General features: G+C 46.2%; 1 protein-coding gene across 3 annotated transcripts in view; it reads left to right on the forward strand.

Annotated features, from left to right (window-relative positions):
• Nucleotides 1-5018: 5018 nt before the first annotated feature.
• PRKAG2 (protein kinase AMP-activated non-catalytic subunit gamma 2) overlaps nucleotides 5019-19740 on the forward strand; it is a 386915-nt gene continuing 372193 nt past the window's right edge. For 2 of the 3 annotated variants that reach the window (XR_007354878.2, XR_007354879.2), the window contains exon 1: nucleotides 5019-5990. Coding sequence is in view for 1 of the 3 variants with exons in the window: in XM_048837547.2 (XP_048693504.1) it covers nucleotides 5889-5990 (102 nt within the window). In the remaining 2 variants the exon portion in view is untranslated. The remainder of the gene's footprint in view (nucleotides 5991-19740) is intronic. The other variant, XM_048837547.2, reaches the window with a different exon arrangement.

Consider the following 19740-nt stretch of genomic DNA (forward strand, 5'->3'; position numbering starts at 1 on the left):
AATGATCTCAACTTATGTCACTTTGTTGCTATGGCACTTTTGTGGTGAGACATCTGCAGATGTTCCTATCCTAAAATATCCAAAAGCTTGTGTTAGTTCATATTCCTGTGGTTGCCTGGTGTTGTTATGTATAAACTTCCCCCTTAAACACTCTATTCACAGTTCCCCAAAGCTTAGGTGTGGTGGCCAAAGTTCATAGGCCTCAAGCCTCATTCTAACTGCTTAACCGAATGTCTTACAGGATACAGTCTTGTAGGTTACTTGCATTATCGCTAAATAAAATAAATGAGAAAAGCTAGCTCTATGGGCTACAATGGTTAAAACCGTCTACAGAAAACATTCTAGTTTTTTATTCTTGGCTATAAGTTTTTATAGCAATTCCTATAGAAACCTATTTAATGTCTTCCCTGTATTGGTTTAATCCCTATTAAATTCTGAGACCTTTCCATAAGGAAGGAAGCAAATAATGTCCTTCCAGCAACCACCCACGCGCCTAGTTTTTTCACAAGCTAAGGAGATTTTTTTGGGAGCCCCTGTTTTTGAAGTATTGGTAGCAAATCATTGCCTTGTAGCTTGCCCTGATGTTATCTAAATTGTGATAGAGGGAACTCTGACCCAGTTTCTGCAAATACACACATGCATATCTTTGAACTCAATGGGACTCCTCACCTGTGTAAAGTTAAGCTTGTGTGTAAGTGTTTGCAGGTTCAGATCCTCTGGTAGCAGGGGCAGGCTTTATTACTACAGAATACATGCCAACTTCTGAAAGCTATGACATAGAACAAAGGTTGTCTGTGGGAGAGAATAGTGATCCACCACACAACTCAAATTTTGACCCAAGATGTAGATTTGTAAAAACAAAGCCAGCAGAGAGATTTGGGATGAATTTTTCTGAGCAGTATAATTGAAACAGTTTGGGTTTTCAAGCAAATAAAGGTTCTCATGCAGTGTTTGCAACCCAAACTTCACAGCCCTGAGAACCTGACTGTAAACAAAGGTGGAACTGACTTCATTGATTTCCCTTGTCGGCATTGAGAGAAAGGTAAAAAACAAACAACATAAATAGTGACAGGTGAAATGGATTTTTAAAAGGCTTTACGTTTCTAATATTCAATGGAGTTATTTGTAATATAGATAAATAAATTTTGCCTGTTCCTCTAACATAATTGAAAATGCATTAGAGAATGGGAGCTTGTTGGAGGTAGAGAGTGGAAAATATGATAGATTTAAAAAATGGACTGAGGCCCTTTCCTATTTGGCAGATGTTTCCCCCCAGCAACAGAGAAGGAAGCTAGCTGCTAGTGCAGTTTGCATCAAAGTGTCTGTCGCGATCTATAGTAGTTACACCAGTGGTTTTCAAACTTTTTGATTTGAGCCCCCACCATGAGTTACAATTTTTGGTTGCCCCAACCCAGACAAAAATAGACACACTGAAAAGTATGCTTGATAGCTTACTAACAAACCTAAGACAGAACTTAATAGAACTTTAATTAAATTGCCTACACCTGTACATTTCAAATACACAGATATTTAATGTGAAGCGTGTGCCAGTTTCTCTGCTGACAGTTTATCAATTCCTGGGGAGATTTTTGAAACCGACACTCTGAGGTTCTCCTCTGCTTCCAGTTTCGAATGGTACTTTGTCTTTAGCACAGCCAGCGCAGAGAATCCGATCTCCCACAAATAAGATGAACCAAACTGTAAAAGAGCTTTGATCAAACACTTTGACAAAGCTGGACATTCTAAGCCAAGTTTCAACCAAAAATTCCCCAAGACTGTTTTTTTCAGTTGAATTTTCCAATGTCCTATCACTCTGAAGTTCAATCAGCTTCTCCTAAATGTCATTTCAGAGATGGGACAGGGTCACTGCCTCAACTAGAAAAGTTTGGATAATCCAGTCATTCTGGGGTGCATTTCCTTCAGGAAAATATTTATTCAAACTGGCTCTGAGAGAAGTCAAATGATTCTTGATTGGCTCCACAACACTCAATAGTTCGGATTCTGTTTCCTCGATAGCATCAGTTAACAACGAGAAGGGAATGCTTAAACCAGTTTTGATCTTTGTTTTCCAGAGATCTAGATTTCTCTTGAATGCCAATATCTTGTTGTGCAGGTCAAAAATAGTATTTTCTGCTCCTTGCAATGAGACATTTAGAGAATTCAGTTTGTCAAAAATATCAGCAAAGTGAGCCAAAAGTAAAGTCAGCAGGGATCACTCAGCGTTTCTGAAATTCAAATCCAATAGAAGAAGTTGAACTTCATTTCTCACTTCATAAACACGTTGCAACACTTTCTCCCTGAATAGCCACCTGACTTCCATGTGAAACAACAAAAGCGTCATGCTCCGCTCCCATTTCTGCACAAAGCATTGCAAAGAGACATGCCTTTGTGGGCTGCATCTTGATAAAGTTCATGCTTTTAATAGCAGAACGTCTGTAAGTTCCTGATCCATGTTTTGAGTTGCAAGAGCTTTGCGGTATAGCATGCAAGTCCATGTCCATGATATATGTGGAGCAATTTCAAACACTTTGGCTTTCAAGCCTGCCCTACCTCCAGACATAGAAGGGGCTCCATCCAAGCAGATTCAGACACAGGCTTCCTACTTCAATTCACGAGAAGTTAGGAAGTCATTCAAAATGTTAAACAGTTCAGATCCAGTTGCACGCATCTTAATTGGCTTGCAGAACAAAACATCTTCCAATATTGATGTTTTGTGTGAGTACTGAATGTAAGCAATTAAATGAGCTTCTTTTGATATATCTGTTGTTTCTTCCAATCGGATTGCAAATAAACTGGACTGCAAGCGAGAGATCAGCTGTGCCTTGATATTTTCTGACATGTCAGAGATTTGGTGGCTGACTGTATTGTCTGACACCAGGATCATTTTTAACTTCTCTGCTGCACTGTCACCAAGCATTGTCCCGCAAATGTCAATTGCAGCTGGGAGAACCAGTTTTTCCCCAGTTGTGTAAGGCTTTTTATTCTTGGCAATGTGGTACGCAACTTGATACGATGCTTTTAAAGCACTTGCAGGGGTGGATACCACATTTTTCATTGTGTTTTTTTGTTTATTAATTTCTTCTAGCTTTCGTTTGGAAAAAATCTCTGTTCTTTCCTACCAGATTGCTATGTTTTGTTTCCAAATGGCGTCTTAATTTTGTTAGCTTCAGGCTATTGTTTGCTAAAGTTACTGCACGCACTACACATTGAAACCTAATTTTTTCATTAACTGCAATGGAAGTGAAACCAAAATCCAAGTATGTTTCATCATATTTTCTTGTTTTTGCAGATTTTTTTCTTTGTATCTACTTTAGCCATTTCAGCTTCTGGCTTTCGTTTTGGAACACTATCATCATTTGGCAATAAGTACGATCCATTTTTCACCACACAATGATGTGAAAAAATATCAAACTCACCAGCGGAATAAACACTGCACAACTGCTTGTTATTAGGACAGCACATGATACTAAAGAGGAAGGAGGGAAAGGTAGTTGTTGCTGTAGAAATGGTGGTGGGGCTCACTCTTTCAGCTCCTGGTGGCGGCGTTCCTGCTGAAAGCCTCAGGCAGCTAATTGTGGGCTCCCTCTGTTAGCCCCAAGGATAGAATTGCCAGGAATCCGGTTTTTGACCGGAATGCCCAGTCAAAAAGGGACCCTGGTGGCTCTGGTCAGCACTGCTGACCGGGACGTTAAAAGTCTGGTTGGAGGTGCAGGCAGGCTCCCTACCTGGCTCTGTGCAGCTCCTGGGAAACTGACAGCATCTCCCTCTCCCTCTGGCCCTTAGGCAGAGGGATGCCCAAAGGGCTCTGCGCGCTCCCCCTGCCCCCAGCAACAGCTCAGCAACTCCCAGTGGCCAGGAACAGCAGCCAATGGGAGCTGAGGGGGCGGCACCTACAGGTGCAAGTGGAGCACAGAGCCACATGGTTGCACCTCTGCCTAGGAGTTGGAGAGAGATGTTGCTGCTTCCTGCAAGCTGCCTGAGGTAAGCACTGTCCAGAACCAGCACACTGAACCCCCTCTGGTGTCCCAGCCCTGAGCCCCCTCCTGCACTCTGAACCCCTTGGCCCTAGCCTGGAGCCCCCTCCTGCATCTCAAACCCCAACCCCACCCCAGAGCCCACACCCGCAGCCCTCGCCCCCTGCATCTCAACCCACTGCCCCAGCCTGGATCCCCCTCCCACGCCCTAACCCCTCATTTCTGGGCCCCCCCGTAGCCCCCTCAACCCCCTTCCTCAGCCCGGAGCCCTGTCCTGCACCCCAAACCCCTCATCTCTGGCCCCACCCCAGAGCCTGCACCCCCAGCTGGAGCCCTCCAACCCCCTGTCCCAGCCCAGTGAAAATGAGCGCGTGAGCAAGGGTGGGGGAGACCGAGCGACAGAGGGAGGGGGTGATGGAGGGAGTGGGAGGTGGGGCCTCAGAGAAAGGGTGGTGCAGGGGGCGGGGCAAAGGTGTTTGCTTGTCTGCAAATAGAAAGTTGGCGACCGGAGCCCCAAGGGGCTAACTGTGGGGTTCCCGCTGTCAGCCCCAGGCAGGTAACTGTGGGGCGCTCTCCGTCAGCCCCGGTGTGTCCGGAGCACCGCGCTGTGAGGCCGGGCGCACCCGCTACACCGAGTTTGGCAGGCGCGTTGCTGCGGGCAGTGGTCATCGCCACCTACTGGCCCTCTGTGGTCATCGCAGCGATGAGGTGGTGGTTAGTGATACAAATTGCGCAACAACTGTGTTGATGGCTCCTGGAAGCAGGGGGTGGTGAGAGCCGCCCGTCGGCCAGACTTATGAGGAGGAAGGGGGTGTGTACAGGGTGCCTTTTGCAGGCTGTGGGTTGATGGCGCTGGAGAACATAATCCCCGAGAAATCCCAGGGAGTGGGGTTCGCCTAGGGGGCGGGGCGGGGAAGAACGTCGCTGTTTCTTTTTCTTTTTCTATGTGAAATCCAGCCAGTCCCTCGTGCATCAGCAATTGCAAACTAGCAACAGCCTTCACAGCCCCCCTCCCAAACACTCGCTAGGTCGCCGTCAGATCATGAATTATTAGGGAAGAGTTCTGGACTGGAGCATTGTGCTTTTGGAGATGCCCGGGAGACAGACGCATGTAAAGGGGAGCAGTGTCAGATCGGGGAGAAAGTATGTTATGATTCGCTGCACTTCCTGTTAAGCGCAGCCTCTTGTTTTCAGCAGAGCCAGATTGCAAGCAGCATTTGCAACTCCTCCTTCTCAAGGCCGGGTGCTGCCTCCTTGAAGTCCCTGATTATCATCAGTCCTGCCTGGGATTCCGGCTTCCAGCAGGAAAGGGGAACCACATTGCAATGTTTGTTTGCACCACCGCCTTCTCCAGGCCTGCGTGAGTTTCTCGTAGCTCTGGCGCAGCTGAGGCTGCACGGAGGAAGAAGTCGCATTTCAGGGAGCGCTTGCACCGCCTCCTGTTTGACAGAGAGGGACGGACCTAGTCGCAGGATCCGGACTCCAGGGATTGTATTTATTTGCAAACGGTGTCGAGCTCAACTTTTGCACCTTCCTCTTTCTCCCCAGGGCACGTGTAATGGGGGACACGTCACTTTGCTGTGCAAAGGGAAGGAAACTTTCTCACCCACCAAGAGTCTCCGGATATTTTTGAACGGGCGGAAGAGTTATAAACTGAACCGCAATTTTAAGGATGTCTCATGATTTTGCTCTTGGAAAAGACGGGGGCCCCTAGCAACTTTCCCAGCCCCCATTTAAAAAACCGCAGCTGGAGAAACTCCTCCCTTCCCCTTTGGTTCCCCCACCCTCTTTCTCCCCAGTTCCTGAGGGTTTGAAAACAAGCCCAGATTGGCTGCTGGTGGCGGACAGTGGTGGGAGGTGGAAGAGGAGCCTTGCTGGGGAGCCATCCTCTGGAGTGACGCCTTGTTGAGCGGGATGGGAAGCACTGCCATGGACACCAAGAAGAAAGATGCTTCCAGCAGCGGCAGCAGGAAAGGCTCCAGCCAGAGGAGACGCATGTTGCGAGTGCACATCCCGGTCAGTGCCTCTGCGCCGTCCCTCCTCCTCCTCCTGGTGGCGGTGACAGGGCTGAAGCCACTGCGGTCCGCACGCTGCAGCGCGGGCAGCACACGCGCCTCCTGTCATGGGGCTGGGGGGGGGGGTGTTTCTCCTGGGCAGCGTGGACATCTCATGCCATTTCGCAGCAACAGGTTGGGGGGGGGGCGTGGTAAAGAAAGGTGCACGCGCCTCCTGGCCTTTTGCAGCAGGAGAGGGTCTGGGGGTTCAGCGTGCGGCGGTGCCTGCTTCTTCTGTCACTTAGCAACAGCGTGTGGGGGGGGGGGCGGGGCGGGGGATGGAGAAGAAGAGCCCCCTGCCCGCTTCTGGCATTCAGCAGCAAGAGCTGGGGCGCGTGGGGAAGCGGCTGCCGTTGAGCGCGTGCTCGGGCGTTCGGCACGGCACGCGCGGGTGGCCGGGGGGCGGCCTGCCCGCCGTGCAGGCTCCCGCCCCCTGGCAGCGGCAGCCCCAACGGAGTGGGGCCGGTGGGCGCGCCCTACGGAGCCGATTTCGAACAGGCCGGAGTCCGTGTGCAGCCAGCCTTCACGCGGGGGGGCGGGGGGGGGCAGGAGGAGGGTCCCACCTGCGACCCTGCCCAAAGACGGGCAGTGTCACGCCTCAGGGACGGCTCCCCTCTGACCAGATTGCATGAGGGGCTGAGGGCTTTGCCCTTTGCTGGAGAGAGGCTGCTGCAAATTGGGTTGGCAAGGTCTGCACCTGAGAAGAATAAGTCTAGCAGTTATAAGTGGTATATTTTGTTAGAGGGTAAACCGCTTTTGGGGGCGGGGGCAGTGCATGCATTGTGTGAGCCTGTGCCTGGAACAGGCGAATAGCAGCTAGTGGGGGGAGAGGTGTGGCCCCTGTACCAGGTAGACCCCGAGGTGGGGGGCGGAGAGAGCTGTTCACTGTTCCTGCTGGGGCTGTTCCCTGTGTGGTTGCTGTAGCTGTGTTGGTCCCAGGATATTAGAGAGACAGCGTGGGTGAGGTAATATCTTTTGTTGGGCCAACTTCAGTTGGTGAGAGAGACAAGCTTTCAAGCCACACTGAGCTCTTCTTCCTGTCTAGCTGAAGTTGAGCCAATAAAAGATATAACTTCACCCCCCTCCCCCCGAGAAAAGGAGGTACAGTTTGGTGCTGGGCTGGCGCTGGGGAGGGAGGACTGGATCCCTCCACCTCTTCCCTTTCACGCACTAACCAGACCCAGCCCAGCTGCATGCAGAGTGCCAGGCTTGCAGTGTGTGACTGGGCAAAGGGAGAGGACAGCATGCACTGCACTAACTGCTCCCTTCATTTAGCCAAGTGATTTGTTTGGCACAGTTCTAAGAGGATTTGATATTTCATGTGCAGTGCTGTACAGTCTGAGTGTATTTTAACTAGAGGTGAGCTCAAAGCAGTATGCTGGCCTGAACGTGCCCAAACTTTGGCACTTGGACCTGTCTCTTCAGTGAGACTGAATTGGAGCCTTTAATCTGAAGCCCTCAAACACTAATTCAGAGCTGAATTTCCAGGAGGTTGATAGCTCAGAAGCCTCTTAGTTGTTTATCAAAGCAACCTATTGCGGGAATGGTAGGTGCAGAGGAATGGTTATACTAGAACAGAGAAGTGTACAGATTGGCAGGAAACGGTTTTCCTATCCCATGAAAATTTGCATAATTTAAAAATGTCTCCAGTTCCATATAGGGATGAAACTGAGACTTTTTGAAAATTTAGAGCAAGAGGTTGATTCTCTCCCCCCCCCCCCCCATAACCAGGTGGGTAAACTGAGACCTTTTAACATTTTTGTGTGTGCTAGTCCCAGATTCAATAGCCTGGTGGTTAGGGCCCTGACTTGAAAGGTGGGAGACCAGGCTCAAGTCCCTGCTGTAGTGACTATTTAATTATTTAGGCCAAGTGGAAAAGCTCCCACAGGTGAGATTGTGAGTGTCTCACCCCACAATAGCTTGGTGGTCAGGGCACTCACTGGGCATGTGGCAGACTCAGGTTCAAGGCCCTGCTGCAGAGCAGGGACTTGAACCTGTTCTCCCACATGCTACATGAATGCCTTAACCATGGGGTTATTAGCTGTTTTGGGCTGGGGTCATTTGCTCACTCTGTTACCTGATGTTTCATTCTGGACTTACGAAACTTTTGTCAAAATCAGTTATTTCCCGCAAAAAGTTAGTTTTGATTAATCATTTTCCAGCGTAAAACCCTTTTATCAAATTCCGGACCAGCAGGCCGTCCAGCCTCCTGTCTGAGAGTGGCCAGTAGCAGCTGATGCAGAGGAAGGTGCAAGAAACTCTGTAATAGGCAGGCAGTATAGAATAACTTGCTCAGAGGGTCATTTTTCACTAATGTCCAATAGTTAGAGGTTGGCTTATACGCTGAAGCTGGAGAGTTTATCCCTTTCAAAACTTTGTCAGTATATTCTTGTTATTTATATAAATCTTCATTCCTTTTTTGGAATTCACCACTCTTGGCTGTGGTGCTTCTAGCAATGAGTTTCAGAGTTTCTGCTCCTCCTGCTGAGGGGTCTAGATTTTGCTCCAGCTGTACAGTGGAAGGAGGCAGCGTGAGCACGTCCCTTCCAGGCCAACAGGAAATCATTAGCTAACTTTATTTCTATGCTTTTTGGTTGTTTTTTTCCCCCCATGGAAAAACAAGCAAATGCAAACATGTAGGGCATACTGAATGCTGTGGTATAAAACAACGGAGACATACACAGCTTTTTAATGGGAAGAATTAGTTCTGTAGAATTCCTTTGTCTCTCTGAAGTGGAACATGAGCCCAGTAGTGTGAGTAAAACTTTCAACCCTACAGTGTGTTAGTGTGCTCAAAATTAGGCCCCCCTCATCTAACATGGGTGTCTCCAATGTGTCCATCATGATAGTGTCTAGGCACCAATCTCTGCCACAGCACCAGTAATACAACTTCAATCTGATGATCTCAAAATGCCTTACAAACATTGAACACCCCAGTGTGGTCGTAATTATCCTAATTTTATACATGGAGGAATAGAGACATGACGGGATTAAGTGACTTTTCCAAATCTGAGTGTCTTTGGCAGAGCCAAGAATAGAACCCGAATGTTCTGGCTTCTAGTCAGGGGTGTGCACAAGGGGGGGCAAGCAGGGGCAAAGCCCCCCCAATAATAGTTGGGGCCAAGGGCATAGAACTTCTCCAGCCCTAGGGACGCAAAGGCAGGGAAGAGCGAGCTCCTGTCAGGGGATGGGGCAGAGGAAAGAGTGAGCTCCTGCTGGGACAGTGATGGGCAGCGAGGTCCTCCCAGTGCCAGGTGGGGAGAGGGGAGAGTGAGTTCCTTGGGGGACAGGGGGAGGGCCCAGAATGTGCCTCTCCAAAAGGGGTGAAATTTAAATTCCTGCACATGCCCCTGCTTCTAGTTCTCTTTCTTAATCACAAAGTTCATCTTCTTCCCCAGGGTTGCCTCAGTCTTGTCCTAGAGGAACAAATTCATTGCCTGTGTTTGTTAACTTCGTGGCCTCTTTGCTGAGCCTGCTTTGTAAGTTGCCACCTGGACAGTGGTAGATACTTGCACATATGCCACTAAGGGCACATCTACATGGGGATAAAAGCCCCCTGGTACAGCTGTGGCTGGCCTGAGTCAGCTGATCTGTGATTGTGGGGCTTGGGCTGCGGGACTAAAAATTGCTGTGTAGACATTTAGGCTCAGGCTGGAGCTGGAGCTGTGGGACCCTCCACCCTCGTTTGAGCTTCAGCCTGAGCCAGAACATCTACACAGCAGTATTTCAGCCCTGGAGCCTGAGCTCTGCAAGCCAGAGTCCGCTGACCCAGGCCAGCTGTGGGTTTTTTATCACCGTGTAGACAATCAGATTAGGGTCTGATCTTGCTCTCAGTGAAGTCAGTAACTATTTTGCTGTTTGCTCATTTGGGAGCAATTCAAGACTTAAAAATTAACAAAGACCTGATCTCTTCCCCCCACCCTGAACCAATAGACACCTTTCCTCTTTCTGCAGAGTTGAGGTCTATAGTATTTCTAAAATGGGTCATAATTTTTCAGATTTGGTGGTATTTTTCAGTAGTTTTTTATCTTCTGTTGTAATTGCAATACACCTTTTGTTATACTCCTCACTTGACAGTGGAATTTTCATTTGGAAAGATTAATTTAGACTTTTTTTTTCTGTTTCATAACATTTTCTTGGCTGTTTTGGAGCATCATTCCTATTATTTCAGTGGTGCCTGTCAGTGCTGCTGTAGTTGTCAAGGGAGCTTTCATCAGACAGAAATTTTTATTTTGCTCATCCTCGTCTTCTGTGTCTTGCTGTGAGATCGTGTTTATTGCTCAGACATTTAATTCTTGCTCATTGAGATTGTCAGATTAGGGGCAACAAGGGGAAGACTAAGGAGGTGTGAACAGAAAGTGAAATAAAAGAGAGTGTAATTTTAAGAGAAAGTATTGAGAGAGAAATCCACACAAGAAATAAAGTTGATTTGGTTGGGAGTCAGTGATACTTTCTAGTCCTACAGTGGGGGTGTATCCGTGCCACTTGAAAGACTTGACCTAGAAAAAGTTGACAAGCTTTGATGAAAAGCACAGAAGACTTTTAAAAAAAAAAAAAGAAAATTAGGTGTGAGGAGAAAACCAAAGATATTAGTTGTGCCTGAATGGAAGGTGTAAATGTTCTCCTTCTTTCTCATTGTTTCCTTTTTTAGGGGTTGAATACAGTGGGAACAAATTGATCAGTCTTAAAGAGGCCATTTTGTTGTGGCTCACAACCCAAGGTGGGAATTTCAAGCAAGAATGGAGGGTTGGGGGCAGAATTGTAGGACATAATAGAAAAGTCTGACAAACTTTCTTTCTGAAACAGTGCTTTCTGTGCTGAATCTCCCCCTTCTGCACAAGTGAAGCATTTGCATTGTGACACCCAAATCTTGCTCTTGGGAAGGTTGGCAGTCTGCTGAGTTCCTGTAAACTGGATGCTCCCATCACCTGCTAAACTGATTTGTGGTAGTCCAAGATAAACCTCATATCATTAGATTCTCTAGCATGGCAGAGTGAGGCGCTAGTTGCTAAATCACTGGCCTGTGCTCAGTGAACTTACTCCTTGCAATTACCCAAGTGATTTATAATGACAGACTAGTAATTGAGCTAGACCATAGGAGCCAATATGAGATACATTAAGAGGCGAAATCTGCTCCTCCCTTTCATAGCACCACTTTCTGAAATCTTGAAGATACTTTCTATACATTTAAAGTAGAGATGGCTTCAAATGAAATCCCAGGTCTGAATGTCCCCCTTGTATGCCAAAGTTCAGACACAGATCTCAACTTTGTGGCTGTTGCTCATCTGTAATGTACATATTTTAGCTTTTACAGAGTTTCCTTTTAAAACATTAGAAGGCAACAGAATTAGTAATAATACAAATTGAAAACATATCTTGCTTGGTACATATTTTAAAAGCACTGTCGTCTCCATTCTAAGGCTAGATGCAATTGTCTGCTGACTCAAAGCTCTTAGCAGAGAGATCAATACTTTCCTTTTGTAATCTTCTTACAGAATTGTTCTGTTGGAATACGTTAAAAATTGTCATTGTAACTTCATTTCACTGCAAACGGGATAGATTCTGCTCTCAGTTACTTTGAATGTACACTAAATGTAATGAAGAGTGTAATCTGTCCCAAGATCGTCACCTGAGCCCCACTGCAGCCCCCAATGAGTGGGAATTGCAGCTATTTAGCACTTTTGTGTATTAGACCTAAATATGTTAGAAGGTGATAGTGAAAAATTTCATTGTTCCTTTGTGTACAGTAATCAGTGAGGCCAAAATATCTGTCCAATGAAGTGGTTATTGCCACCTGTCCTCCTGCCCTGACAGAAAGGTTGGTGTAGTGATATTTATAGGTTGGTGTAGTGATATATTCCCACTTGGGAAAGGTCTCTTAATAATAGCTGTGGAGACAACAGACCTTTTTTATGCACAGAACAGATGTAGTATGGGCAGCAGCTCTCCACGGTTTCCCACATTTCTTCCTCATAGTGCTTCTGTTCTGAAGGAGCCATCTCTAGGAGCAGATTTAATGCTGTACCTATGCCTGTTGTCGTGTAGAGACCCTGGGGCGGATCCTCAGATGGTGTAAATTCTCTTCGTTTCGTGGACTTCAGTGGCATTATGACAACTTACACCAACCAAGGATCTCTCCCTCCATCTCTTGCTTTCCATTATAGCAAAGCAGTGAGTGGTTGCTTAGTTCATAAACGTTTGCAGTGTTGTAGCGGTGTTGGACCCAGGATATGAGAGAGACAGGGTGGGTGAAATAATATCTTTTATTGGACCCACTTCTGTTGGTGAAAGAGACACGTTTCTGTGGTACACAGAGCTCATTCTGACATAAACAGAATGACATAAGCTCATTCTGAGCTCTGTGTAGCTCGAAAGCTTGTCTCTTTCACCAACAGAGGTTGATCCAATAAAAGATGTTATCTCACCCACCTAGTGTTTCTCCAGTTAATAAATCACATTCATAAAATGATTCTTCCTTTCCAGTATCGTATAATATACTTTGTTTTGCCAGATGACTGCTGGGTTGGACAAGAAGAGGACTACACTCCATTCTTGGAGTTACTTGTGACAGCAACAGATGGAAGTGCTAAGTTGTGAATTTTTCCAAAGGAGCTAATGAGGGACTCTGCTACCTGTGTGACCCTGGAGCACAAACTTATCTGGAAAGACTTTCTTTCAGCAGGGAGAGGAGAGGGAAGTGTCTCCCTAAAATGGAATCTGGAACTGTCCCTGTGTCTTCTTCATGAGACCCAGAAAACAATGTGTCCCAAACTTCTACCTTCTTGCAATTTTGAAATCAGATCTCCCTTAATGGACTAAAGAGTTGAGGAAGGTGAGGAGAAGCCCTGGAACTTTCACAATGAAATCTGAAAGCTCCTGTGCATCAGATAAAAAGGATTAGCAACTGCAGTTACAGTAGGTAGGAGAAAAATGACAAGGGCTCTCAATCTTTATGCTTCTTGACATTCCACAAGCTGATCACCAGCTAGGTTTATGGAAAAATACAGTTGCTCCTTTCAACCACCTCCTCTCTCTCCCAGTTTGCACTTCTGATATGCCCTGCCCCCTCCCTCCTTCCTTCCCTCCCTGTCCCCTGCAGCTCCTGTGGGCTGTAGACCAGCAGGAAGGAGGTGAATTGCATCAGAAGAGTAGGCCATGGGCATGGAAGAACCAAGGAGGGGGTGGAAGCTGAGCAGAAGCATGGAACATGAGGCTGTTGACCATGTTGTGTTAATCATTTGGAGATGTGGGAGGTGGGAGAAACTCTATGTTTGTGGAGTGAACAGGAGTGGGACAGGAACTGCTGAAAGGTAGAGGGAGAAGAGGAATGAATTCTTTATAGTTCCTTGCCTGAGAGGTATATGTGTCTTTATGGAGCTAAGGGTTAAATCATTGCATTATAATTACTGCTATGCAGCATGTAAGGTTATTTACTGTTTTGGTTTTTTTAAGAGAATACATATTAGTAAGAAAGTGATATCCTGCAGATATAGAAAGACTCTGCTTATGTGGATGGCTCTGTGGATGAGGGGAAAGCAGTGGACGTGTTGTTCCTTGACTTTAGCAAAGCTTTTGACACAGTCTCCCACAGTATTCTTGCCAGCAAGTTAAAGAAGTATGGGCTGGATGAATGGACTATAAGGTGGGTAGAAAGCTGGCTAGATTGTCGGGCTCAACGGGTAGTGATCAATGGCTCCATGTCTAGTTGGCAGCTAGTATCAAGTGGAGTGCCCCAAGGGTCGGTCCTGGGGCCGGTTTTGTTCAATATCTTCCTTAATGATCTGGAGGATGGTGTGGATTGCACCCTTAGCAAGTTTGCAGATGATGCTAAACTGGGAGGAGAGGTAGATACGCTGGAGGGTAGGGATAGGTTATAGAGGGTTCTAGACAAATTAGAGGATTGGGCCAAAAGAAATCTGATGAGGTTCAACAAGGACAAGTGCAGAGTCCTGCACTTAGGATGGAAGAATCCCATGCACCACTACAGACTAGGGACCAAATGGCTTGGCAGCAGTTCTGCGGAAAAGAACCTAGGGTTTACTGTGGACGAGAAGCTGGATATGAGTCAACAGTGTGCCCTTGTTGCCAAGAAGGCCAATGGCATTTTGGGCTGTATAAGTAGGGGCATTGCCAGCAGATTGAGGGACGTGATCGTTCCCCTCTATTCAACATTGGTGAGGCCTCATCTGGAGTACTGTGTCCAGTTTTGGGCCCCACACTTCAAGAAGGATGTGGAAAAATTGGAAAGAGTCCAGCGGAGGGCAACAAAAATGATTAGGGGACTGGAACACATGAGTTATGAGGAGAGGCTGAGGGAACTGGGATTGTTTAATCTGCGGAAGAGAAGAATGAGGGGGGATTTGATAGCTGCTTTCAACTACCTGAAAGGGGGTTCCAAAGAGGATGGCTCTAGACTGTTGTCAGTGGTAGCAGATGACAGAACAAGGAGTAATGGTCTCAAGTTGCAGTGGGGGGAGGTTTAGGTTGGATATTAGGAAAAACTTTTTCACTAGGAGGGTGGTGAAACACTGGAATGCGTTACCTAGGGAGGTGGTGGAATCTCCTTCCTTAGAAGTTTTTAAGGTCAGGCTTGACAAAGCCCTGGCTGGGATGATTTAGTTGGGGATTGATCCTTCTTTGAGCAGGGGGTTGGACTAGATGACCTCCTGAGGTCCCTTCCAACCCTGATATTCTATGATTCTATGTGTCCTTCTTGCCAGTAGGTATAGACAGTGATGCTGAAGTTTTGAGGGTCAGGTCTACTTGGAAAAGTGACGGTAAAAATGGCATGATGGAGCATTATGTTTGTCTCAATGACAAAGATGCTTCCCCCCACCTCCCAGCCCTGAGATATGAGAGACAATATGTATTTTCTTTTTCATGAATCGTTTCCAGTAATAAATATTCCATGGGCTAATATTGTGCACTTAGTAACACCTGTGTGGCCCATGGACTTCAAATTATGTCAACTGTTACTCCTGTGCAGCCACACTACCTTCAAGGGAGCTATACAGATGTAACCGAGAGAATTTTACAAGAATTTGCTGACATGTGGGGAGGCTTAAGAATCCAGCTTGTACCCCTCTGTGCTGGTTCTACAGGGCTAAGAGGAGTAAAAAGTAGCCAAAGCTTTACTGGCATGGAAGTCAGTAAAGCTGATTCTGGATACATATGCTGAACAGATCTGTTGAGTAAGGTACTGTTTAACATAGTCACTTTTCAGACTAAAACTGCATTTATACCAGAAGGTGCCCCATGCCTCGCGTGCCATGAAAGACAATGCAGAGATGGTTGTGGGAGAAATGGAGCATCAAGGTTGCTGGGGAAGAGAGCACTGTGGTAAGAGACAAGGCCTGACAGGTGGGGAGGGGCAGAGCAATGCAGGACTGTGAAGGCAAAAGAACAAGACTTTTGAACTTGATGTCCTTGAATGGAATATATTTTGCACATGATGGAAAGAAAAAGAGGCCTTATATAGACAGATAGTGATGGTTTGGCTGCATGATACTGTGTGGCCATTGAACTGTTTCTAGTAATCGTAATGTGTGGAAACAATTTTGGCATGGCAATTTCTTCTGCTGTGTCTGATTGATATGTTTACTCTTAAGGTGGACAATAGAGGAAAGAATTCTAGACTGCAGCTATTCACACGTTCTCAGTATCTGGAGTATAATGCTTCAATTTAATTAATGCTAACTTGTATAATAGTGCATTCTCTAAATCAGGGATTCTCTAATTTCATTGCACCATGACCCCCTTCTGACAACAGCAATTACTTCACGACCAGAGGAGGGGGGACCGAAGCCTGAGCCTGCCCGAGCTTGCTGCCCTGGGTTGGGGGGAGGCAAAGCCAGAGCTCGAGCCCCACGCAGGGGACTATAACCTGAACCCCACCACCCATGGCTGAAGACCTTGGGTTTTGGGTTCAGCCCTGGGTAGTGGGGCTTGGGCTTTGGCCCTGGGCCCCAGCAAGTCTAAGCCAGCCGTGGCGACCCCATTAAAATTGGGTTGCAACCCACTTTGGGGTCCCAACCTGCAGTTTGAGAGCTGCTGCTCTAAATTATGTGAAATTTTGATATGAATTCTATGATATGAATTCTATATAGTGTGGGAGCTTTGTTTTGTTTGTAGAGAACCAAAATGCAATCCACATTTTTTGTTATTATCCTTAATTATGACACTTAAAGTTTAGCTTTATAACGTAGTGTCTAGGGTTTTTTACATTGCTATATAATTTAGAATGGCAATTTACATTAGGTAGAGTTGGTGTAATGGGAAGTATAACAGATTTGTTGCAGCATATATTTCAGGTTGTCAGCTATACCTTACAGACGTACACACATACACACAGATTTGACATTCCAGCAGTAGGGAGCAATGGTACATATATGCATTACCTACAGTATTATGAAAAACCAGACATGGTAATTAATTTACATAGCACTAGGAAAGCTTTAGATACTTTACAGGCAACTTTTCAAGCAAGCATGCTATTGGTGCTGTGTAAATAATAAAATTGCTCTTGATCTTCCAGCAGTTCCAAACCTGAGGAGAGGAAGGATAAACCAGTGGTTAAAGTGCTAGCCTAGGACATGGGATGCTTTGGTTCAATTCTCTGCTTTGCCTCAGTCTTCCTGTATGGCCTTGGGTAGATCAGTCACTCTGTGCCTCAGTTCCCCATCTATTAAATGGGCATAGTAATACTTTCCTACCTCATGGAGGTGTTGTGAGGATAAATACACTAACAATTATGAAATGTTGTGATGCTACAGTAATGCGGACCTTATAAGTACCTAAGGTCCCTGCTCTGGAAAGCCTGAATAGACAACATACAGATGAAGGATGGGGAGCAACAGCAAGCCAAGTGGTAGAGTAAAGGTGTTATCACATGCCATAGTGGTTCCCCAGTTTTTGTCCAAATGGGGGGAATATATTTGAGTGAGCTTATGAATTCCATTTGTGTTTTGTGAATGCCTATTGTAATTCAGCTTCTGTTTTGATCATAATCTGTAGTGTGGCTTTGAGCATTTATTTTGATAGTGGGAACTTGACACTTAGTGGGGAAGCTGTATCTGGGAAGCTGTGACAGGGCCATCAAGGGCCATCTGCATTGAATGGCTCTCCCCTGGTGAAATAGGGGGATTTCTGGATTCTTTACAGGGAAACTGGTGGGGGTGGAGGGAGAAGAGGCCTGGATGCTCCCCTTCCCTCTGTGTGCATGGTCTAAGAAAAGCACATGGATGGGAGAGCTACAGTTGCTTCACTTGACTAAACAGGTACAGCGTCTCTTTTAAAAAGGGGTGCTTCTCTAAGCAGAGGTAGCAATTTAATCACTAGAAACAGAAGGCACAGGTGGAGGGAGTGGAAGCAGGAGGGACTTTGCCACCTTTAAAAGATTTGGACCAAACCCAATGACGCGCAGATGAGGGTAAAGATCAGACTAAAGGAGTTGGATTCAGCAGTTTGTTTTCCATAGATCTGTAACTCCTGTCTGCTTTTTAAAGAGAAAAGTGTGTGTGTGTTTTTAAGAAATTCTTTTGCTAAGCCATTGTTGCTGTGCTTTACTGTCACGTTGCCCCTGAAGGGTGTAAGTAGGAACTCAGAGCTCCTACAGTCAGGTGGACTCTAGGAGGGATATGTCAAATCAACTGGGGACTTGGGAGGGCTGAGTCACTGGTTCAGGGGTCTGGGCAGTCAGACTTTAGGGTCCTACTCTTCATGAAGGATGTCAGACCTACGGTTTGCTCCTGGGTAGTGTACCTGGGTGACCCAAAGCTAAGAATGGTGATCAGTCAGTACCCAGACCCTGGAAGTTTAGCAACACTTCTTCAAAGAGTGTTTCAGCCACTGGGATGCAGCTTTCATCTTGCTTTAGTATTCCCTCTGGAACAGAAGATTGTTGGAGTGGGATTTGCTGCTGTTGAGTGCGTATTAATCAAAGTGTCTGTGATGGAAATGGGAACTAAATGATGTAGCCTGTGGAAAGGTAGCTCAGGCTGGAAAGGAGAAGATGAGGCAGAGGATTAGGAACTTTTAAAATCATCACTCCAGCCATCTGACTCTGTGCTCTAGTTACTGCCTGGGGCTGGGAAGGTATATACCTTGCGTTGGTGAATGGTTGAGGGCTCAGGTACTCCACCCCTCAAATGGGGAAAAAAAAGTTCCCTGTAAACTTTCCATTGTTTTAATGTTGTAGCTAATGAAATATTAACTACTTTTAATGTAGCAATATGCTACCGTGACTGCTATGTCTATGCACCTACAGTCCTCAACCAAGGCTGGGGCTCCAGTGTGCTAGGTGCATATATCAATGTATAGGTGTATATAAACACAGCAGGACAGCTCACCTGAAGAGCTTCAAATCTCCATAGACACTACAGAGAAGAGGTAGGACAAAGGAAGTATGGTTATCCCCATTTTACAGATGGGGAATAGAGAGATTAAGTGACCTGCCTCATGTCATGCAAAGAGTCTGGGATGGCAATGGGAATTGAACCTAGATCTCCTGAGTAGTCTCCATTGCCTTAACCACAAGACCATTTTCCCTCCTTGTATAGCTTTCCACCCATAGGTCTCTCATGCAGGCCCAGTTTTGGCTGGTAACAACTTGACTGAAAGTTGTTAACATCTGTTTGATAGTATATGTGAAATCAATTGTTGATACCAGTTTAGTTCCCTGTGGATAGGTGTCCGCAACACACAAACCACCACAGTAGTTAGGACTGTTACAGGTTTTCTGGTCAGAGGGACCAAGCATGGAATGGTGGCCGCACCTCCAGAGGTGATGCCACTATGGCAGGTTTGAGGAATACAGGTGAGGCAGTGTGGTGAACCTTGTGTGATTACTGCACACTCCATGGGGTCTGCTGTAGGACACACCAATGTTTTTTGTTCCGAATCCCTGGTAGCCCAACAGGCAACTTACTTGAGGGAAGTGTTCTAAGGTAGATCATCTGCTAGACCTTCATAGATTCTCGCATCCTGTGTGTCCCACTCAGCACTTCCAACTGCCTTCAAACCACCACACTCCTCCCAGGGTCCCCAGACACCCAGACGCTGTAACCAACTCTTTGCTGATTGTCCTCCTATCTGCCACAGAATCTCACCTTCGCCTTGCCCCGCCCCTGACCAATAGCAGTCCAGTGCGGGAGATTCATCAGACTTCCGCTGGTGTCTGTCCTGTACCTGCTCTGTGGGGAGGTGATTTCAGCCTCCTGATCTGTCAAGCTGACATCGTGCACAAACACTGAACTCATATACAAAGGGGGCTGGGAGGTAAAAAGGTGACCAGTACTCCCCGTTCACCCTCTGCTCAGCTAGTCCAAGGTAAAGCTAATACTAGTTTAAGAACTAGTTTATTCAAATAGAATCTAATTATACACTTTTTTTTTTTAGAATCGCTTTATGCATCTTTGAGTTATTCAGGGGCACGAGGGCACATGCCAGTGTTTTTCCTTACGATGTTATGCCCGTAATTCAGCATTCAAAAAAAATTATTTCAGTTCTTTTATCTGTGTGGTGTATTTAAAGAGTCCCGGATCCTTGAACTCCTTCAGACCTGTGCAACCAACTTCATCGGCATGCAAAAATACTATTAATTTAAATCTTTTATTGGGATTTTTAACTTTGAAATACTGAAAAGAGTAAAAAGTAAAGAGGAAACATCGTATCTAAGAACATAAGTTAGTGTCTTTACTTTGCCTCATAATAAA

This window comes from Caretta caretta, chromosome 2 (genome assembly GCF_965140235.1).
Source record: "Caretta caretta isolate rCarCar2 chromosome 2, rCarCar1.hap1, whole genome shotgun sequence".
NCBI lineage: Eukaryota > Metazoa > Chordata > Testudines > Cheloniidae > Caretta > Caretta caretta.